The sequence below is a fragment of the Myotis myotis genome, unplaced genomic scaffold (assembly GCF_014108235.1).
Source record: "Myotis myotis isolate mMyoMyo1 unplaced genomic scaffold, mMyoMyo1.p scaffold_m19_p_30, whole genome shotgun sequence".
NCBI classification, from domain to species: domain Eukaryota; kingdom Metazoa; phylum Chordata; class Mammalia; order Chiroptera; family Vespertilionidae; genus Myotis; species Myotis myotis.
Window position 1 is genome coordinate 3,081,057 of NW_023416336.1, and position 20,074 is coordinate 3,101,130.

General features: G+C 41.9%; 1 protein-coding gene across 2 annotated transcripts in view; it reads left to right on the forward strand.

Moving 5' to 3' along the window:
- Positions 1–20,074, forward strand: part of NPHP1 (nephrocystin 1) — a 101,094-nt gene that overhangs the window by 33,034 nt on the left and 47,986 nt on the right. Inside the window, exons 11-12 of one of the 2 annotated variants that reach the window (XM_036302254.1) lie at positions 61–189; positions 17,570–17,644. In XM_036302254.1, coding sequence (XP_036158147.1) covers positions 61–189; positions 17,570–17,644 — 204 coding nt within the window. The remainder of the gene's footprint in view (positions 1–60; positions 190–17,569; positions 17,645–20,074) is intronic. The other variant, XM_036302255.1, reaches the window with a different exon arrangement.

Here is a 20,074-nt window from a genome sequence, read left to right on the forward strand (position 1 = left end):
AATTACTTTGTCTTATCAGTCACAAAAGTAAACCTTTTTCATAACTAATTTTTCTTTTAGATTAGGCCAAGAGCAAGTCGTGTTTCCTTGATCCTGACCCTCTGGAGCTGTAAAATGATTCCTGTGCCGGGAGTGAGCATCCAGCTCCTCAGCAGACACGTGCGCTTCTCTCTGTTTGATGGCAGTAAGGTGAGCTTACTGCAGAGCACAGGGCTTCATGTCAGGATGGAAAACATTTTGTTAGTCAACACGTTAAACACGTCCTGGCGGGGGTCTGTCTGTCTCTGTGTCTCTGTTTCATTATATGTGCATGTGTATGTGTATGTATAGGCATGTGTACATACATATAAAGTAATATGTGGCAGAGTGCAACTACATGGGTTTTGATGACATGGGCTTCACTCTGGCTCTTTCAGTGGCCAGATGTGTGATGTTGGCTAATCGTCATAGTTAAAGCCTTTCAGCCATAGATTTTTCACCTACAAAAAGGTACTGATGCTTGCCTTCTAGTATTGTATAACTCAATACTTAGGCGCACAGAGTTGCATTTCTGTCAAACGCACATTCCTGTGTAACCCTCACCCCCATCAGGAAGTGGAGCATTACCTCCGCTTATGGAGCTTCCTTGTGTTCTTTTCCACTTGACTCCTCCCTGATTCCTAGGAGAATATTTTTTATCCAGTACCAAACAAAGAATTTGAATGACTCCTAAAAAAGTAATTGATTTGGCCCTGGCTGGGTGGCTCAGTTGGTTGGAGCGCTGTCCCATACACCAAAAGGTTGCAGGTTTGATTCCTGGTCAAGACACATACCTAGGTTGTGGGTTCGATCCCTGGTTGGGCTGTGTATGGGAGGTAACTGATTGATGTTTCTCTCGCACATTGAAGTTTCTCTATCTCTCCCTTCCTCTCTCTAAAATTAATAAAAACATATTCTCGGGTGAGGATTAAAAAAATTGATTTGTTTGTGAGTCAATATCTTTAAATGATGCTCAGGTGGATGTGTATAGCTTTTAAAAAATATATATATTTTTTATTGGTTTTAGAGAGGAAGCGAAGAAGTAGAAAGAGATAGAAACATCAATGATGAGAGAGAATCATTGATCAGCTGCTTCCTGCATGCCCCCTACTGGGGATTGAGCCTGCAACTGGGCATGCGCCCTGACCAGGAATCCAACCGTGAATTGGTTCAGAGGTTGACGCTCAACCACTGAGCCACAACGGCTGGGCTGGAAGTGTATAGCTTTGATTGATATACTACTAGACAAGAAGAAAGATTTAAAATTGGTGCTCTAAACTAACTCAAGAGGCTAGAAAAGGAAGAGTGAGTTAAACCAGAAGAAAGCAGAATGGAGGAAATAATAAAGGTAGGAATAATAATTAATGAAATGGAAAACAGATGAATAAAAGAGAAAATCAGAAAAGGCAAAAGTTTATTCTTTGAAAAGATTAGTAAAATTGAGAGATGCCTAACTAGTAAGACTGATTAAGAAAGTTTAAAAAGGGAGAAAGAAAACAAATGATCAATATTTGACATGAAAATGGCACCTCATCACAGATCCCCCAGACATTAAAAGGATAGTAAGGGGATATTATAAACATTTTTATGCCAATAAATTTGATAATTTATATACATCAATTCCCTGAAAAACCACAATATACTGAAACTGACATAAGAAAAAAATAGAACATTTGGGAACCAAGATGGCGGCATAGGTTAACGCCGGAGTTTGCTGCCTTGAACAACTACTTCAAAAGTGAAACCAAAAAACGGAACGGACATCACCCAGAACCACAGGAACGCTGGCTGAGTGGAAGTCCTACAACTAGGAGGAAAGAGAAACGCATACGGACACTCAGAGGAGGCGCAGTGCTGAAGTCAAATTCTGAGGTGCGGAGTGCGCAGAGCGGACTGGCGGCGGAGGGCGCGGTTGGCGTTTTCAATCGGGAGGGAGTCGCAGGCTCTGAGCTCCAGATCCGGGCGAGTCTTTATCGACCCAGACTCAAACGGGAGAAGCGGGACTGTCTGGCTTCGGTCAGAGTGAGTGCAGCTTTCTCTCCGAGCTTTGCAGCGGGTGCTGGGACTCAGAGAGGCAGAGCCCCTGGGGACAGGACTGAGAGCCGCCATAACTGCTCTCTCCGGCCCACCCTGTTGATCCTGTGCGACCCACCCCGCCCAAGCCCTGCACACAGGCATTTGCCGGATAGCCTCAAGCAAAGGCTAGATTAGCACCTCCCTAGAGGACAGAAGTTCTCTCACTGCTGACACAGCTGATTCTCATAGCCACCTGGCCTGGAGGTCAAACCCTCCCTGGTATTAGCTACAACAATCAAGGTTTAATTATAAGACTGTGAACAAAGACCACTAGGGGGTGCACCAAGGAAGCATAACAAAATGCGGAGACAAAGAAACAGGACAAAATTGTCAATGGAAGATATAGAGTTCAGAACCACACTTTTAAGGTCTCTCAAGAACTGTTTAGAAGCCGCCGATAAACTTAATGAGATCTACAAGAAAACTAATGAGACCCTCGATGTTATATTGGGGAACCAACTAGAAATTAAGCATACACGGACTGAAATAACGAATATTATACAGACTCCCGACAGCAGACCAGAGGAGCGCAAGAATCAAGTCAATGATTTGAAATGCGAGGAAGCAAAAAACACCCAACCGGAAAAGCAAAATGAAAAAAGAATCCAAGAATGCGAGGATAGTGTAAGGAGCCTCTGGGACAGCTTCAAGCGTACCAACATCAGAATTATAGGGGTGCCAGAAGATGAGAGAGAGCAAGATATTGAAAACCTATTTGAAGAAATAATGACAGAAAACTTCCCCCACCTGGTGAAAGAAATGGACTTACAGGTCCAAGAAGCGCGGAGAACCCCAAACAAAAGGAATCCAAAGAGGACCACACCAAGACACATCATCATTAAAATGCCAAGAGCAAAAGATAAAGAGAAAATCTTAAAAACAGCAAGAGAAAGAAACTCAGTTACCTACAAGGGAATACCCATACGACTATCAGCAGATTTCTCAACAGAAACTTTGCAGGCCAGAAGGGAGTGGCAAGAAATATTCAAAGTGATGAATACCAAGAACCTACAACCAAGATTACTTTATCCAGCAAAGCTATCATTCAGAATTGAAGGTCAGATAAAGAGCTTCACAGATAAGGAAAAGCTAAAGGAGTTCATCACCACCAAACCAGGATTATATGAAATGCTGAAAGGTATCCTTTAAGAAGAGGAAGAGGAAGAAAAAGGTAAAGATACAAATTATGAACAACAAATATGCATCTATCAACAAGTGAATCTAAGAATCAAGTGAATAAATAATCTGATGAGCAGAATGAACTGGTGATTATAATAGAATCAGGGACATAGAAAGGGAATGGACTGACTATTCCTGGGGGGGGGGGGAAGGGGTGTGGGAGATTCGGGAAGAGACTGGACAAAAATGGTGCACCTATGGATGAGGACAGTGGGTGGGGAGTGAGGGCGGAGGGTGGGGCGGGAACTGGGAGGAGGGGAGTTATGGGGGGGAAAAAAAGAGGAACAAATGTAATAATCTGAACAATAAATATTTAATTAAAACAAAAAAAGAAAGAAAAAAAAAAGAAAAAAATAGAACATTTAAATAACCTTTGTTAAAAAAATTGAAACTGTAATTAAAAATCTTCCAACAAAGAAAACCCTAGGCTTAGATGGCTTCACTGGTGAATTCCTCCAAACATTTGAGGAAGAAATAATTCCAATAGTGCACAAATTCTTCCAAAGATGATAAGGAAATCTCCCCACTCATTTTGTAGGGCCAGGAAAAATGTGATGCCAAAATACTATAGGACATTACAAGAGAAAAATGATAAGAGCAGTGTCCTTCATGAATATAAAATCTAAAATCCTAAACAAAATATTAGCACATTGGGGAATATTGAACTTGAATTTCAGGAATTCAAATTATGCACCTGTGTAACCAACATTTGACATTTAAATTCAGATCATTGTAATTTTCCATATTAACAGAACTAAAGAACTAAAGAAGAACTATAGATGTAGAAAAAGTATTTGACCAATTTCAAAACCCATTCATGATTTAAAAAAAAATCCCAACACACTAGGAACAAAAGAGAATGCCCTCAAATTGGTAAAGGGCAACTAGAAAACTAAAGCTAGCATCATCATCCTTAATGATGGAATGTTGAACACTTGTCCCCTAAGATCATGAACAAGTCAAGGATGTCCAAGAAACAAAAATATAACTCAGTTTTCTAAATGGACAAAAACCACTTAAAAAAAGAAAATATATGAAAAACTAAGAGGCATATAAAGATATAGTCAACATATAATAAATCATTGGGGAAATGCAAGTTAAAACCACAATGAGAGCGATCTAACCATAGCCTACGTATAAGAAACCTACCTTAAATGTAATAAGGGTGGAAAAACATGTAGCACTTAAGATATATTGATATCAGATAAAGTGGACTTTAGAACAAGACAGTTACCAGGAATAGAGAGGCACACTGCATGATAGGGACAGTTCACCAAGAAGATGTAACAGTCCCCAAAGTGTTCATCTAGCATCAGAGCGTCACAATGCACAAAGTGAAAACTGATAGAGCTGAAAGGAGAAACAGGCAAAGCCACACTTACAGTTGGAAACTCTACCACTTCTTCTCTCAGAAATCTATACAGCCCAAGCTGGTTTGGCCCTGTGGTCAGCCTGTGGACTGAAGGGCCCCAGGTTCGATTCTGGTCAAAGGCACATGCTCCGTTTGTGGGCTCGATCCCCAGTGTGGGGTGTACAGGAGGCAGGTCATTGATGTTTCTATCTGTCGCTCCCTTCCTCTCTGAAATCAATAAACATATATATATGAAATCTATGCAACAGGCAGATAGAAAATTAGTAGGGATAGAAAAGAACCCAATAACACCGCCGACAAACTGGATCTAACTGACATTTGCACACTTCACTCCAAAATAGACATTCTCTTAGGTGCATATGGAACGTTCAGCAATGTAGATGCTTCTGAACAAAATAAAAGGATTGAAATAATACAGTGTATTTTTTAATATGTTCTTATTGATTTCAGAGAGAGGAAGGGAGAGAAAGGGATAGAGACATCAATGATGAGAGAGAATTATTGATTGGCTGCCTCCTGCATGCCTCCTATTGGGGATCGAGTCTGCAGCCTGGGAATCAAACCATGACCTCCTGGTCTTCATGGGTTGATGTTCAACCATTGAACCATACCTGCTGGGCCGATGGTGTGGTTTTTGATCCCATGTAATTGAATTAGAAATCAGTAACAGAAAGATAAATGGAAAATCCTACATATTTGGAAATGGGTTTCTAAATAATCAAAGGGTTAAAAGGAAATTTCAAGGGAAATTAGAAAATATTTTGAACTGAACAAAACATGAAAATGCCGCATATAAAGAGTGGGATGCTGGCTAAAGCTGTGCTTTCAGGGAAGTTGATAGCATTGCATGCTTACGTTAGAGATGGGTAGTCTGACTCTCCTGAGGACGTGATGCTTGAGTTGAGATCTGTCTGGTGAATAGGCCATAACAAGGTGCAAAAAGAGAACTGTGTATCTGTTTGAAGGAGCAGTGCAGGTGAGCAGTGCAAGCAAAGGTTATGTGGGAAAGGACTTGGGAAGTGGGTCGGTGTGGCTGAGTGAAGAGAGCGAGGGGAAGTACAGATTGGTTTAAAATGGGAGATGTCAGGACATTGTAAGCTATGGTGTAAGATTTTTGTCTTTATGCTAAAAGCAGGAGAATTACTGGGGGAAGTGACACGATTTTGATATATGTTTTGGGCAGATGTCTGGTGCCTCTCTGAAGATGGATTAGAGGGAACAGAAGGGACATGAGTAGACAGTTTGGGGATTGTGAGACAGTGGTGGTGAGTGGGCAGCAAGTATGGCTTTCAGGAAAACAAAACTGGAAGTAGCCTGCCAGGATCAACCCTGGCTCTACCAGCTGCTGAGTATGGAACGCTGACCAGAGAACTTGACCTTGTTCTCCCTCTCATCTGGTTCATACCTATTAGGGTCGGTGTGAGGGTTATGTAATGAGTTAGCATAAACACATGGGACATAGTAGGCGTGTGAGAGACGATAGTGATGACGTAGATTAGGGAGGTGGAGGTAGAGATGAGAGAGGTAAAAACAACAGGATTTGGTGATGGATTGGATGTGGCTGGTGAGGGAGAACGGGTTCTGTCCATGGTGCTGATGTACAGTTTGGTGGGGACACTGAAAGCAGATCAGCTCTGAAGGGGTGTGGGTTTGCTTTGCTTACCCTGGTAGACATCTAACTCATGACTCAAGAAAAGTGTTGTCCGTTCATCTGAATCGGGAGTAAATGAATTTGTGTTACAGAGACCCTGCCTCACTTCCACACTCTGCACAATACCAGCCACTGCCATACATGAGCCAGCAGGTGTCGTCATTGGCCAAGAAAAGATGAATTGCCTGTTATATGAGAACATAACACAAAAATTGAAATTTTATTCTGAATAATAAAAGTAATTTTACATAAAATAATAGGATTTTTGAAACCTATTTATGTCAACTTTCCAACTTGAGAAGTTATAGAACAAATACTGATGCTATTGACTTGAGTGCTTCTTTAATAAATCTAAGCCTCATTCCAAATAAAAAGCATGTTTGTAAAACTGATTGAGACACTGCTTGCTTCTAATACTGGTTGAGTAAGCTCCTCTCGGAACAGCTTGCCCAGTGGTGACAAGTGTAAATTCTGGGCAATGTACAAAAAGCAACTGTCTGAAGGTACTGAAAAGCATCTGAAAGCAGGCAGATACTGGAGAGGAGTCGGAAATCGTAGTCTGCTGGGGGTTTTCTCTTTATTTCCTCTCTTTTTCGTTCATCTGTGTTTTTTTATGACCTTAGTGTGTTACTTGAACATACTACTCTCACAGACCCTCTGAATCACCTGCAGTGCTATGGAGAAGATCTCTGTACAGCGTTTTACTGCTTGCTTTGGGTGTTCGTTATAGGCACATAACTCACCACAGTCTGCTAATGTCATCACTCCAGTTTGAGTCTTGGGTAGAAACCTCACCTCCCTTTGATTGTCATTACCCTCTTTCCTTTATAATATAATCATCTTAAATATTTCCCTTCCATACATACACTGAGAACCACATTGCACAGTATTCTAATTTTTGCTTCAAAGATCAAGCATAATTTAGAAACCTCAAGAGAATATCTGTTGTACTCACCTTTTTACTCTTCCCATTGTTCTTCTTTCCTTCCTGATGTTCAGAAATTTCCTTCTTTTATTCAATCCTCCCTGTTTAGAGAAATTCCTTTAAACCCATCTTTTCAAATAGGACGATGACTCTTAGTTTTTCTTTATCTGAGAATGTCTCCATTTCCCCCTCATTCCTGAAGGATATTTTCAGTGGAGATGGAATTCTGAGTTGGTGATTCTTTTCCTTGGCACTTGACAAATATTGTGTCACTTTCTTCTGGCCTCTGTGATATCTATTTTTTTCTTTAAAAAAATCTTTATTCTTGAGAGTATTACAAATGTCCCTCCCCGTTTTTAACCTCCTTGCCCACCATCACCCAGTTCCCGCCCCGCCTCAGGCCTTCACCACCTGATTGTCTGTGTTCATGGGCAGTGTATATACACATATATGTTCTTTGGTTAAGCTTTTCCTCCCCAGGCCCCTTCCTCTGAGATTCATCTGAGAATCAGTTTCCATGCCTCTGTTCTATTTTATTAATGAGTTTATTGTGTTCATTAGATTCCACACTTAAGTGAGATCACGTGATATTTGTCTTTCTCTGACTGGCTTATTTTGTTTAACATAATCATCTCCAGGTCCCTCCATGATGTCTCAAACGGTAATAGATCCTTCTTTTTTTTTAAATATATATTTTATTGATTTTCCACAGAGAGGAAGGGAGAGAGATAGAGAGTTAGAAACATCGATGAGAAACATCGATCAGCTGCCTCCTGCACATCCCCTACTGGGGACGTGCCCGCAACCCAGGTACATGCCCTTGACCGGAATCGAACCTGGGACCTTTCAGTCCGCAGGCCGATGCTCTATCCACTGAGCCAAACCGGTTTCGGCAGATCCTTCTTTTTACTGCTGTATGGTATTCCATGGTATAAATGTACCACAACTTTTTTATCCACTCATTTACTGATGGCCACTTGGGCTGTTTCTAGATCAGCCGTGGGCAAACTACGGCCCGCGGGCTGGACCCGGCCCGTTTGAAATGAATAAAACTAAAAAAAAAAAGACCGTACCCTTTTATGTAATGATGTTTACTTTGAGTTTATATTGGTTCACACAAACACTCCATCCATGCTTTTGTTCCGGCCCTCCGGTCCAGTTTAAGAACCCATTGTGGCCCTCGAGTCAAAAAGTTTGCCCACCCCTGTTCTAGATCATAGCTATTGTAAATAACACTGTTATGAACATAGGAGTGCATGTATTCTTTCTGACTGGTGTTTCAAGATTCTTAGCATATATCCCTAGAAGTGGGATCACTGGGTCAAATGGCAGTTCCATATTTAATTTTTGGAGGAAACTCCATACTGTTTTCCATAATGACTGCACCAGTCTGCATTCCTACCAGCAGTGCATGAGGGTTCCCTTTTCTCTACATTCTTGCCAGCAATTGTCATTTGTTGATTTGTTGATGATAGCCATTTTGACAGGTGTGAGGTGATACCTCATTGTTGTTTTAATTTGCATCTCTGATGATCAGTGACTTTGAACATTTTTTCATGTCTCTTGCCCATCTGTATGTCTACTTTGGAGAAGTGTCTATTTAGGTCCTTTGTCCATTTTTTAATTGGATTTTTTGTTTTCCTTCTGTTAAGTTGTATGAGTTCCTTATATGTTTTGGATATTAACCTTCATCAGATGTGTCATTGCCAAATATATTCTCAAGCAGTGTCTCAGTGGACTCCCTTTTCATTTTGTTAGTGGTTTCTTTTGCTGGGCAGAAGCTTTTTATTTTGATGTAGTCCCATTTGTTTATTTTCTCCTTAGTTTTCTTTGTCCTAGAAGATGTATCCGTAAACATAATTGCTTCGAGAGATGTCTGAAACTTTGCTGCCTATGGTTTCTTCTAGGATTTTTATGTTTCATAACTTACATTTGTGTCTTTTATACATTTTGAGTTTATTCTTTTTTGAAAAAATTTTTAAAATTTTTTAAAATTAAATCTTTATTGTTCAGATTATTACAGTTGTTCCTCTTTTTTCCCACAATAGTTCCACTCCACCCAGTTCTCCCCCCACCCTCCGCCTCACCTCCCCCCTGCACTGTCCTCATCCATAGGTGCACAATTTTTGTCCAGTCTCTTCCTGCATCTCCCACACCCCGTTCCCCCAAGAATAGTCAGTCCACACCCTTTTTATGCCCCTGATTCTATTATAATCACCAGTTTATTCTGTTCATCAGATTATTTATTCACTTGATTTTTAGATTCACTTGTTGATAGATGTGTATTTGTTGTTCACAGTTTGTATCTTTACCTTTTTCTTCTTCTTCCTCTTCTTAAAGGATACCTTTCAGCATTTCATATAATACTGGTTTGGTGGTGATGAACTCCTTTAGCTTTTCCTTATCTGTGAAGCTCTTTATCTGACCTTCAATTCTGAATGATAGCTTTGCTGGATAAAGTAATCTTGGTTGTAGGTTCTTGGTATTCATCACTTTGAATATTTCTTGCCACTCCCTTCTGGCCTGCAAAGTTTCTGTTGGGAAATCAGCTGACAGTCATATGGGTACTCCCTTGTAGGTAACTGACTGTCTTTCTCTTGCTACTTTTAAGATTCTCTCTTTGTCTTTTGCTCTTGGCATTTTAATTGTGATGTGTCCTGGTGTGGTCCTCTTTGGATTCCTTTTGTTTGGGGTTCTCCATGCTTCCTGGACTTGTAAGTCTATTTCTTTCACCAGGTAGAGGAAGTTTTCTGTCATTATTTCTTCAAATAGGTTTTTGATATCTTGCTCTCTCTCTTCTTCTGGCACCCCTTTAAGTCGGATGTTGGTGTGCTTGAAGCTGTCCCAGAGGCTCCTTACACTATCTTCGTATTTTTGGATTCTTTTTTCATTTTGCTTTTTCAGTTGGGTGTTTTTTGCTTCTTTGTATTTCAAATCTTTGACTTGATTCTTGCGATCCTCTAGTCTGCTGTTGGAACTCTGCATAATATCCTTTATTTCAGTAATTGTATGCTTAATTTCTAGTTGGTCCTTTTTCATATCCTCGAGGGTCTCACTAGATTTTTTGAGGGTCTCACTACATTTATCGGTGGTCTCACCAGACTTTTTGAGGGTCTTACTAAATTTATTGGCGGTTTCTAGAAAGTTCTTGAAAAACCTTAAAAGTGTGGTTTTGAACTCTATATCCAGTAGTTTGCTTTCCTCCATTTCTGTCATTTGGGACCTGTTTCTTTGTCTCCGCATTTTTTATGCTTCCCTGTGTTGAGAGAGTGGCTTTGTGTACTAGGTGTCCTATAGGGTCCAGTGGCTCAGCCTCCCCAATTACCTGAGGTGGACACTCTTGGTGCACCCCCTTGTGGGCTTTGTGCACAGTCTTGTTGTAGTTAAGCCTTGATTGTTGTAGGTATCACTGGGAGGGATTGACCTCCAGGCCAATTGTCTGTGAGAATCAGCTGTGTCTGCAGTGGGAGAACTTCTGTGCTGGATACACCCTTCTGGGGCAAGACTTGCTTCATTGGGGCTTTGGTGCTCACTGAGTCTGCTCCCTGAGTGTGTCCTTTATGGATCCGAGGAGCTGCAATCTGGATGGTCCCACTCTCACCACCGGGCACACTGGCTCCTGGATCTCTAAGGAGGTGCTAATCTAGCCTCTTCCTGAGGCTACCCAGCAGGAGCTCAGCTGTAAAGCAATGCAAGTTGCTGTGGGGCCTTAGGCCAGCTGCAGTTTATTAGGTAATTTTCAGATTGCAAAGGGCCAGGCCTTTCATATGCAAAAGCCGGCGCACAGCTTGGGTGGGGCGGGGGTCCCTGGGGATCAACAGGGCGGAGCAAGCAGCTATGGCTGCCCTCAGAAGCCCCGCTTCTCAGTGTCCCGGCAATCGCTGCAAGCACCTCCGAGAGAAAGCTGCCCTCGAGTTCCGACCGATGCCAGACAGTCCAGTTTCCCCCGTATGAGTCTGGGTCCCCAGAGACTCGCCCGGAACTGGAGCTCAGAGCTTGAGACTCCCTACCGATTGAAAAAGACAACCGTGTCCTCAGCCACCAGCCCTCTCCGTGTGCCCCTCCGTACCTCTGTACTTTACTTCTGCACCGCATCTCCTCTGAGTCTTGGTATGCTTTTCTCTTTTCTTCTAGTTGTAGAATTTCCACTCAGCCAGCCTTCCTGTGGTTCTGGATGATGTCCGTTTGGTCTTTTAGTTGTATTTTGAAGTTGTTGTGGGAGGCAGCAATTTCTGGTGTTTACCTATGCCACCATCTTGGTTTTCTCTCGAGTATGATCTTTTTAATGTATTGCTGGATCTGACTTGCTAATAATTTTAAAAATAATATATATTTATTGATTTTCAGAGAGGAATGAGAGGGAGAGAGGGATAGAAACATCAATAATGAGAGAGGCCGAAACCGGTTTGGCTCAGTGGATAGAGCGTCGGCCCGTGGACTGAAAGGTCCCAGGTTCGATTCTGGTCAAGGGCATGTACCTTGGTTGCAGGCACATCCCAGTAGGAGGTGTGCAGGAGGCAGCTGATCGATGTTTCTCTCTCATCGATGTTTCTAACTCGCTAGCCTTCTCCCTTCCTCTCTGTAAAAAAATAAAAATATGTTTAAAATATATGTATTTAAAAAAAAACAAAAAAAAAACGGGAGAACCAAGATGGCGGCATAGGTTAACGCCGGAGTTTGCTGCTTTGAACAACTACTTCAAAAGTGAAACTAAAAGACGGAAGGGACATCACCCAGAACCACAGGAACGCTGGCTGAGTGGAAGTCCTACAACTAGGAGGAAAGAGAAACGCATACGGACACTCAGAGGAGGCGCAGTGCTGAAGTCAAATTCTGAGGTGCGGAGTGCACGGAGTGGGCTGGCGGCGGAGGGCGCGGTGGGCGTTTTCAATCGGGAGGGAGTTGCAGACTCTGAGCTCCAGATCCGGGCGAGTCTTTAGCGACCCAGACTCAAACGGGAGAAGCGGGACTGTCTTTCTTTGGTCAGAGCGAGTGCTGCTTTCTCTCCGAGCTTTGCAGCGGGTGCTGGGACTCAGAGAGGCAGAGCCCCTGGGGACAGGACTGAGAGCCGCCATAACTGCTCTCTCCAGCCCACCCTGTTGATCCTGTGCGACCCGCCCCGCCCAAACCCTGCACACAGGCATTTGCCGGATAGCCTCAGGCAAAGGCTAGATTAGCACCTCCCTAGAGGACAGAAGTTCTCTCACTGCTGACACAGCTGATTCTCATAGCCACCTGGCCTGGAGGTCAAACCCTCCCTGGTATTAGCTACAACAATCAAGGTTTAACTACAAGACTGCGCACAAAGACCACTAGGGGGTGCACCAAGAAAGCATAACAAAATGTGGAGACAAAGAAACAGGACAAAATTGTCAATGGAAGATATAGAGTTCAGAACCACACTTTTAAGGTCTCTCAAGAACTGTTTAGAAGCCGCCGATAAACTTAATGAGATCTACAAGAAAACTAATGAGACCCTCGATGTTATATTGGGGAACCAACTAGAAATTAAGCATACACAGACTGAAATAACGAATATTATACAGACTCCCGACAGCAGACCAGAGGAGCGCAAGAATCAAGTCAATGATTTGAAATGCGAGGAAGCAAAAAACACCCAACCGGAAAAGCAAAATGAAAAAAGAATCCAAAAATGCAAGGATAGTGTAAGGAGCCTCTGGGACAGCCTCAAGCGCACCAACATCCGAATTATAGGGGTGCCAGAAGATGAGAGAGAGCAAGATATTGAAAACCTATTTGAAGAAATAATGACAGAAAACTTCCCCTACCTGGTGAAAGAAATGGACTTACAGGTCCAAGAAGCGCGGAGAACCCCAAACAAAAGGAATCCAAAGAGGACCACACCAAGACACATCATAATTAAAATGCCAAGAGCAAAAGATAAAGAGAGAATCTTAAAAGCAGCAAGAGAAAGAAACTCAGTTACCTACAAGGGAATACCCATACGACTGTCAGCTGATTTCTCAACAGAAACTTTGCAGGCCAGAAGGGAGTGGCAAGAAATATTCAAAGTGATGAATACCAAGAACCTACAACCAAGATTACTTTATCCAGCAAAGCTATCATTCAGAATTGAAGGTCAGATAAAGAGCTTCACAGATAAGGAAAAGCTAAAGGAGTTCATCACCACCAAACCAGTATTATATGAAATGCTGAAAGGTATCCTTTAAGAAGAGGAAGAGGAAGAAAAAGGTAAAGATACAAATTATGAACAACAAATATGCATCTATCAACAAGTGAATCTAAGAATCAAGTGAATAAATAATCTGATGAACAGAATGAACTGGTGATTATAATAGAATCAGGGACATAGAAAGGGAATGGACTGACTATTCTTGGGGGGAAAAGGGGTGTGGGAGATGCGGGAAGAGACTGGACAAAAATCGTGCACCTATGGATGAGGACAGTGGGTGGGGAGTGAGGGCAGAGGGTGGGGCAGGAACTGGGAGGAGGGGAGTTATGGGGGGGAAAAAGAGGAACAAATGTAATAATCTGAACAATAAAGATTTAATTTAAAAAAAAAATAATGAGAGAGAATCGTTGATTGGCTGCCTTCTGCACTGCTGCCTACTCGGGATTGAGCCTGCAACCTAGGCATCTGCCCTTGACCAGAATCAACCCGGGGCCCTTCAGTCCGAAGGCTGACTGAGCCAAACCAGCTAGGTCTGATTTGCTAATACTTTTTTGAGGATTTTAGCATTCATGTCCATCAGGGATATTGGCCCGTATTTCTTTGTAGTGTCTTTATCTGGTTTGGAATAGGATAATGCTAGCCTCTTAAAAAGATTTTGGAAGTGTTCCTTCCTCTTGGATTTTTTGGGGTAGTTTGAGGAGGCTAGGTATTAGTTATTCTTTGAATGTTTGGTTAAACTCCCTTGTGAAGCCATCCAGACCAGGGCTTTTGTTTGCTGAGAGTGTTTTGATTACTACTTCAGTTTTATCAGTTGTTATTGGCCCATTTAGGTTTTCTGATTCTTCCTGATTCAGTTTTGGAAGATTGTATATTTCTAGTAATGTGTCCATTTCATCCACATTGTCCAGCTTGTTGGCATATAGGTGTTCATAGGTTTTTTTGTTTTTTTTTTTTTTTACAATCCTTTGTCTTTCTGTGGTGTAAGTTGTTCCTTCACCTCATTTGGTTCTGATTTTATTTCTTTGGGTTTTCTTTCTTTCTTTCTTTCTTTCTTTCTTTCTTTCTTTCTTTCTTTCTTTCTTTCTTTCTTTCTTCTTTTCTCTCTCTCTTTATTTCTTGATGTATCTGGCTAAAGGTTCATCAATTTTGTTTATCTTTTCAAAGAACCACCTCTTGGTTTCATTGGTATTTTGTATTTTCTTTTTTAGTCTCTATGCCATTTATTTCTGCTCTGATCTTTATTATTTCCTTCCTTCTGCTTACTCTGGGCTTTTCTCGTTGTTCTCTTTGTAATTCTTTAAGTTGTAGGGTTAAATAGTTTATTATTAATTTTTCTTGTTTTTTTGAGATAGGCCTGAGGTGCTATAAACTTTCCTCTCAAGATTGTTTTTGCTGTGTCCCATAGATTTTGGGTTGTCATGTGTTTATTTTCATTTGTTTCCAGGAATTTTTTTTTTTAATTTTTCTTTATTTTTCTTTCTTTTTTTATTTTTTTAATTAAATCTTTATTGTTCAGATTATTATTTGTTCCTCTTTTTCCCCCCCATAACTCCCCTCCTCCCAGTTCCCGCCCCACCCTCCGCCCTCACTCCCCACCCACTGTCCTCATCCATAGGTGCACGATTTTTGTCCAGTCTCTTCCCGCATCTCCCACACCCCTTTTCCCCCCCAAGAATAGTCAGTCCATTCCCTTTCTATGTCCCTGATTCTATTATAATCACCAGTTCATTCTGTTCATCAGATTATTTATTCACTTGATTCTTAGATTCACTTGTTGATAGATGCATATTTGTTGTTCATAATTTGTATCTTTACCTTTTTCTTCCTCTTCCTCTTCTTAAAGGATACCTTTCAGCATTTCATATAATCCTGGTTTGGTGGTGATGAACTCCTTTAGCTTTTCCTTATCTGTGAAGCTCTTTATCTGACCTTCAATTCTGAATGATAGCTTTGCTGGATAAAGTAATCTTGGTTGTAGGTTCTTGGTATTCATCACTTTGAATATTTCTTGCCACTCCCTTCTGGCCTGCAAAGTTTCTGTTGAGAAATCTGCTGACAGTCGTATGGGTATTCCCTTGTAGGTAACTGAGTTTCTTTCTCTTGCTGTTTTTAAGATTCTCTCTTTATCTTTTGCTCTTGGCATTTTAATGATGATGTGTCTTGGTGTGGTCCTCTTTGGATTCCTTTTGTTTGGGGATTTCCGTGCTTCTTGGACCTGTAAGTCCATTTCTTTCACCAGGTAGAGGAAGTTTTCTGTCATTATTTCTTCAAATAGGTTTTCAATATCTTGCTCTCTCTCATCTTCTGGCACCCCTATAATTCTGATGTTGGTACGCTTGAAGCTGTCCCACAGGCTCCTTACACTATCCTTGCATTTTTGGATTCTTTTTTCATTTTGCTTTTCCGGTTGGGTGTTTTTTGCTTCCTCGCATTTCAAATCATTGACTTGATTCTTGCGCTCCTCTGGTCTGCTGTCGGGAGTCTGTATAATATTCGTTATTTCAGTCCGTGTATGCTTAATTTCTAGTTGGTTCCCCAACATAACATCGAGGGTCTCATTAGTTTTCTTGTAGATCTCATTAAGTTTATCGGCGGCTTCTAAACAGTTCTTGAGAGACCTTAAAGGTGTGGTTCTGAACTCTATATCTTCCATTGACAATTTTGTCCTGTTTCTTTGTCTCCGCATTTTGTTATGCTTCCTTGGTGCACCCCCTAGTGGTCTTTGTGCGCAGTCTTATAGTTAAACCTTGATTGTTGTAGCTAATACCAGGGAGGGTTTGACCTCCAGTCCAAGTGGCTATGAGAATCAGCTGTGTCTGCAGTGAGAGAACTTCTGTTCTCTAGGGAGGTGCTAATCTAGCCTTTGCCTGAGGCTATCCGGCAAATGCCTCTGTGCAGGGCTTGGGCGGGGCGGGTCGCACAGGATCAATAGGGTGGGCCGGAGAGAGCAGTTGTGGCAGCTCTCAGTCCTGTCCCCAGGGGCTCTGCCTCTCTGAGTCCCAGCACCCGCTGCAAACCTCGGAGAGAAAGCTGCACTCGCTCTGACCGAAGCCAGACAGTCCCGCTTCTCCCGTTTGAGTCTGGGTCCCTAAAGACTCGCCCGGATCTGGAGCTCAGAGTCTGCGACTCCCTCCCGATTGAAAACGCCAACCGCGCCCTCCGCCGCCAGCCCGCTCCGCGCACTCCGCACCTCAGATTTTGTCTTCAGCACTGCGCCTCCTCTGAGTGTCCGTATGCGTTTCTCTTTCCTCCTAGTTGTAGGACTTCCACTCAGCCAGTGTTCCTGTGGTTCTGGGTGATGTCCGTTCTCCCAGGAATTTAAAAAAAAAATATTTTTATTGATTTTAGAGAGGGAGAGGAAAAGGGAGAGAGAGATAGAAACATCAATGATGAGAGAAAATCATTGATTGGCTGCCTCCTGCACGTCTGTACTGCTAACTGCCTACAGTGGGGACTTAGAGGGCAGTGAATTGAATTTGACCTCCGATGACATGTTTGGGATAATTTATAATTACTTTTAAAGATTAGTTTTAGAAGTGCTATACTAAAATATTTTTTATTGAAGATAAAAATTGTTACCTGTTCTTTGGAAGATGTCAATTTTGACTGTAACTTTACAGAATTTGAACTTTTCTTTATAGTTTTGGCTCCTTTTATGTTTCGTTGTTTTATGTATATTGTGTGACTGACTTCTTCAGTAGCATTTTATGAGATTAAGTTGCAGAAGAATATAATTTATGGGCCTTGAGATCTTGAAGAAGATGGAACCATATATCTGAGCTGTTAGCCTTGTCTGTCTCAGGGGCAGGGTGACTACACATGAAATGCTCTTATGGGTCACGTTTCTTAAAAGGTCATTTTGTACCTGAAACTTACTTTTCTATCTCAGATATTAAGTATTTCACTTAATATAATTTATCACCAATGGAAAGATATGAGTCTGAATTCATTTTATTAGTCCTTCTCTGTTTTATAAAGTACTTTAACATTTGTTTTTTGTTAATCATTTAAAAAATTATATATGTACTTGATGTTAAAAAATCAGAAATGACAGAATTGCACAACGTAAAAAGTGAAAGGTCCCTTCTCCCTCTGCTCCACGCAATTTAGACACTGTTAACTGTTTAGGGTGTGGAAGTAGTGGTGTTTCAGAGAGCTTTCTACATTATTTCTAATGGGAAAATCTCATTTCAGGTTCTGAGCAACATTCATACAGTCAGAGCCACATGGCAGCCTAAAAAGCCCAAAACATGGACCTTTTCTCCCCAGGTGAGTCATCTGCTGAGTGAATGGAATGAAAGATGAATTTCTTTTACCTGTTAAGTGTCATGCAATTAATTTCTAAGGTGAGGCTGTCAAAGTGTATTTCTGAAATGATATACTATAATGTTTAGCACAGACTATATGGGATAATATTTAAATCTTTAGATTATTTAATGTTCTTTGAGGACTTCGACAAAAATTACTCATGTTTCTGACTCAGCAAAGTTATAATTCCTTGAATCATCTCATTCAGTGGATTTTAGGGTTCAATTCTGAAAAATGCTCGCTGGAGGAAGATTCCAAGATGGCTGCAGACTAGCAGGAAGCTCTGTCCACTTGCTTCCAGCACCAGATTGGGCTTGTGGCTAAATTGAAGAGCATTCAACTTGAAAAGCCAGTTGAAATGTAGCTGATCTGAATTATTGTGAGTGGGGAGTGTGGAGAGGGGACAGGAAGAGATGAGGAGAGGGTGAGCTGCGTGGCTGGGAAGCCAGAGGGAAGGTGTGGCAGTCCAGCCCCCGTCCTCTGGTATCATTGGGCAGTGGTGTATCAGTCCACTTGAGAGTCTCAGACCACACCACCACATGCAAAGAGTGATTGCTTTGTCATAACACCAGCCTGGGAAGTTCACCTCTGTCTGTGTCTATGGGAGGAGCCGTGCATTGGAATTTGGGACTGGCAGAAGGGTCTGACCAGTACACCCAGAAGTGAATCTGAGGGACCCTGCATTCTGCGGAAGAACTTTGTGTGGAGTTCAGGTGGGGAGCTGGACAGCATTGGAACAAAATCCAATGAGCTCCACAAGTAGCAGATCCAAAGTTTCTTTTCTTTCTTATTTTTTTTCTTTCATAACGTTTGTTTCTTTCTTCCCTTTCATTCTGTTTTTTTCTTTCCTTTCTTTTTAGTTTTTATTTATTTTATTTTTTCCTTTTCTGTGATCCCATGGAAGAGGATCAGTCCTGTCTACCTCGAGTGTAGGACAGGCGCCCCTTCTCCCACTAGGGCAACGGCTGGTTCTGCCCCATCCTGCTATAGCCTGAGACCAGAGGGAATGGCTCTGGGCTGGATATCTGTGTCCATGTGACTGCGTCTGGCAGCATAAGGGACTTGGATATTGGGCCAGGTCTGAGCCTGGGCGGAGGCCCTGCTGAAAGATTGGCGTGTGTAGTGTGGATGATTTTTATTTTTTTTAAAATGCCTTTTGCTTGGGGTGGCAGAAAGGGGATGCCAGTGAACCAGGCAGAGCTGAAGCATTTGAAGGAGAGGAAGTGCCTGCCACCGCCTCTTACAAGGTATAGGTACCACCCCCAACACAAATCTGTTTAAACCATCCTGACCAGAACCTAGATACCCCTACAGAGCCCAGTTCTGTGGGGGAAGTGAGAGCAGCTCACAATAGACATATTCAAGGTACAAGACCTGAGGCAGACCCAGCCTCTGTCCTATGGAGGCCCTACCCCGTGGACTACTTGTGGCTCTGCCCTGGCATGGTTCAGTCAGGTTGCCTAGGGCCAGGCAGGAACAGTGACTCACAATGGTTTTTTTTAAAAAATATATTTTATTGATTTTCTACAGAGAGGAAGGGAGAAGGACAGAGAGCCAGAAACATCGATGAGAGAGAAACATCAATCAGCTGCCTCCTGCACACTCCCCAGGGGGCATGTGCCTGCAACCGAGGCACATGCCCCCGACTGGAATCGAACCCGGGACCCTTGAGTCTGCAGGCCGACGCTCCATCCACCGAGCCAAACTGGCCAGGGCGTCACAATGGTTTTGACAGAACAAAATAAGACCAAACCTGAAACAACATGAAACTCAACAACAAAAGACTAAAAAAAACCATACTAAAAGACACAAGACCAAAAGAATTAGAAGAAACAAACAAACAAAAAAAGAACTGAAAAAAGAGAATCTGAAAGATGGAAAAGAAATAGAATAAGAATAAAAAAAAAAATTAATGAAATACTAAGTTCTAAGCAGTAATAATAATGAATAAAATAAATCTAGAATAGGAAAAGAAAAACAGGAAAAGAAAAGAGAAAAGAAAAAATAAAAATAAAAACTAAAAAAAGGAAAGAAATAGAAAAAAAGAACAGAATGAAAGGAAATAAATAAATAAAAGATATGAAAGAAAAAAGTTAAGAACAAAAGGAAAAAAAATCTTTGGATCTGTTACTTGTGGAGCTTGTTGGATTTTGCTCCAATGCTGTTGAATCTGCCCCCATGATGTGTCAGTCCCGGGTGGCATGACATGGTTGGGGTTGAGCCTCCCAGTCAGCAAGCCTGAGTGCTGAACCCTCCCATGAATGGGACAACAGCAATGAAGACCCAAATACAACAGTAGGGCCCACATAACCCGCACAAGGGACATTCCTAGAGCACCCAGCTCAGAAGATCAAGGAGATTGCACTACTGGGTCCCACAAGAAGGCCACTG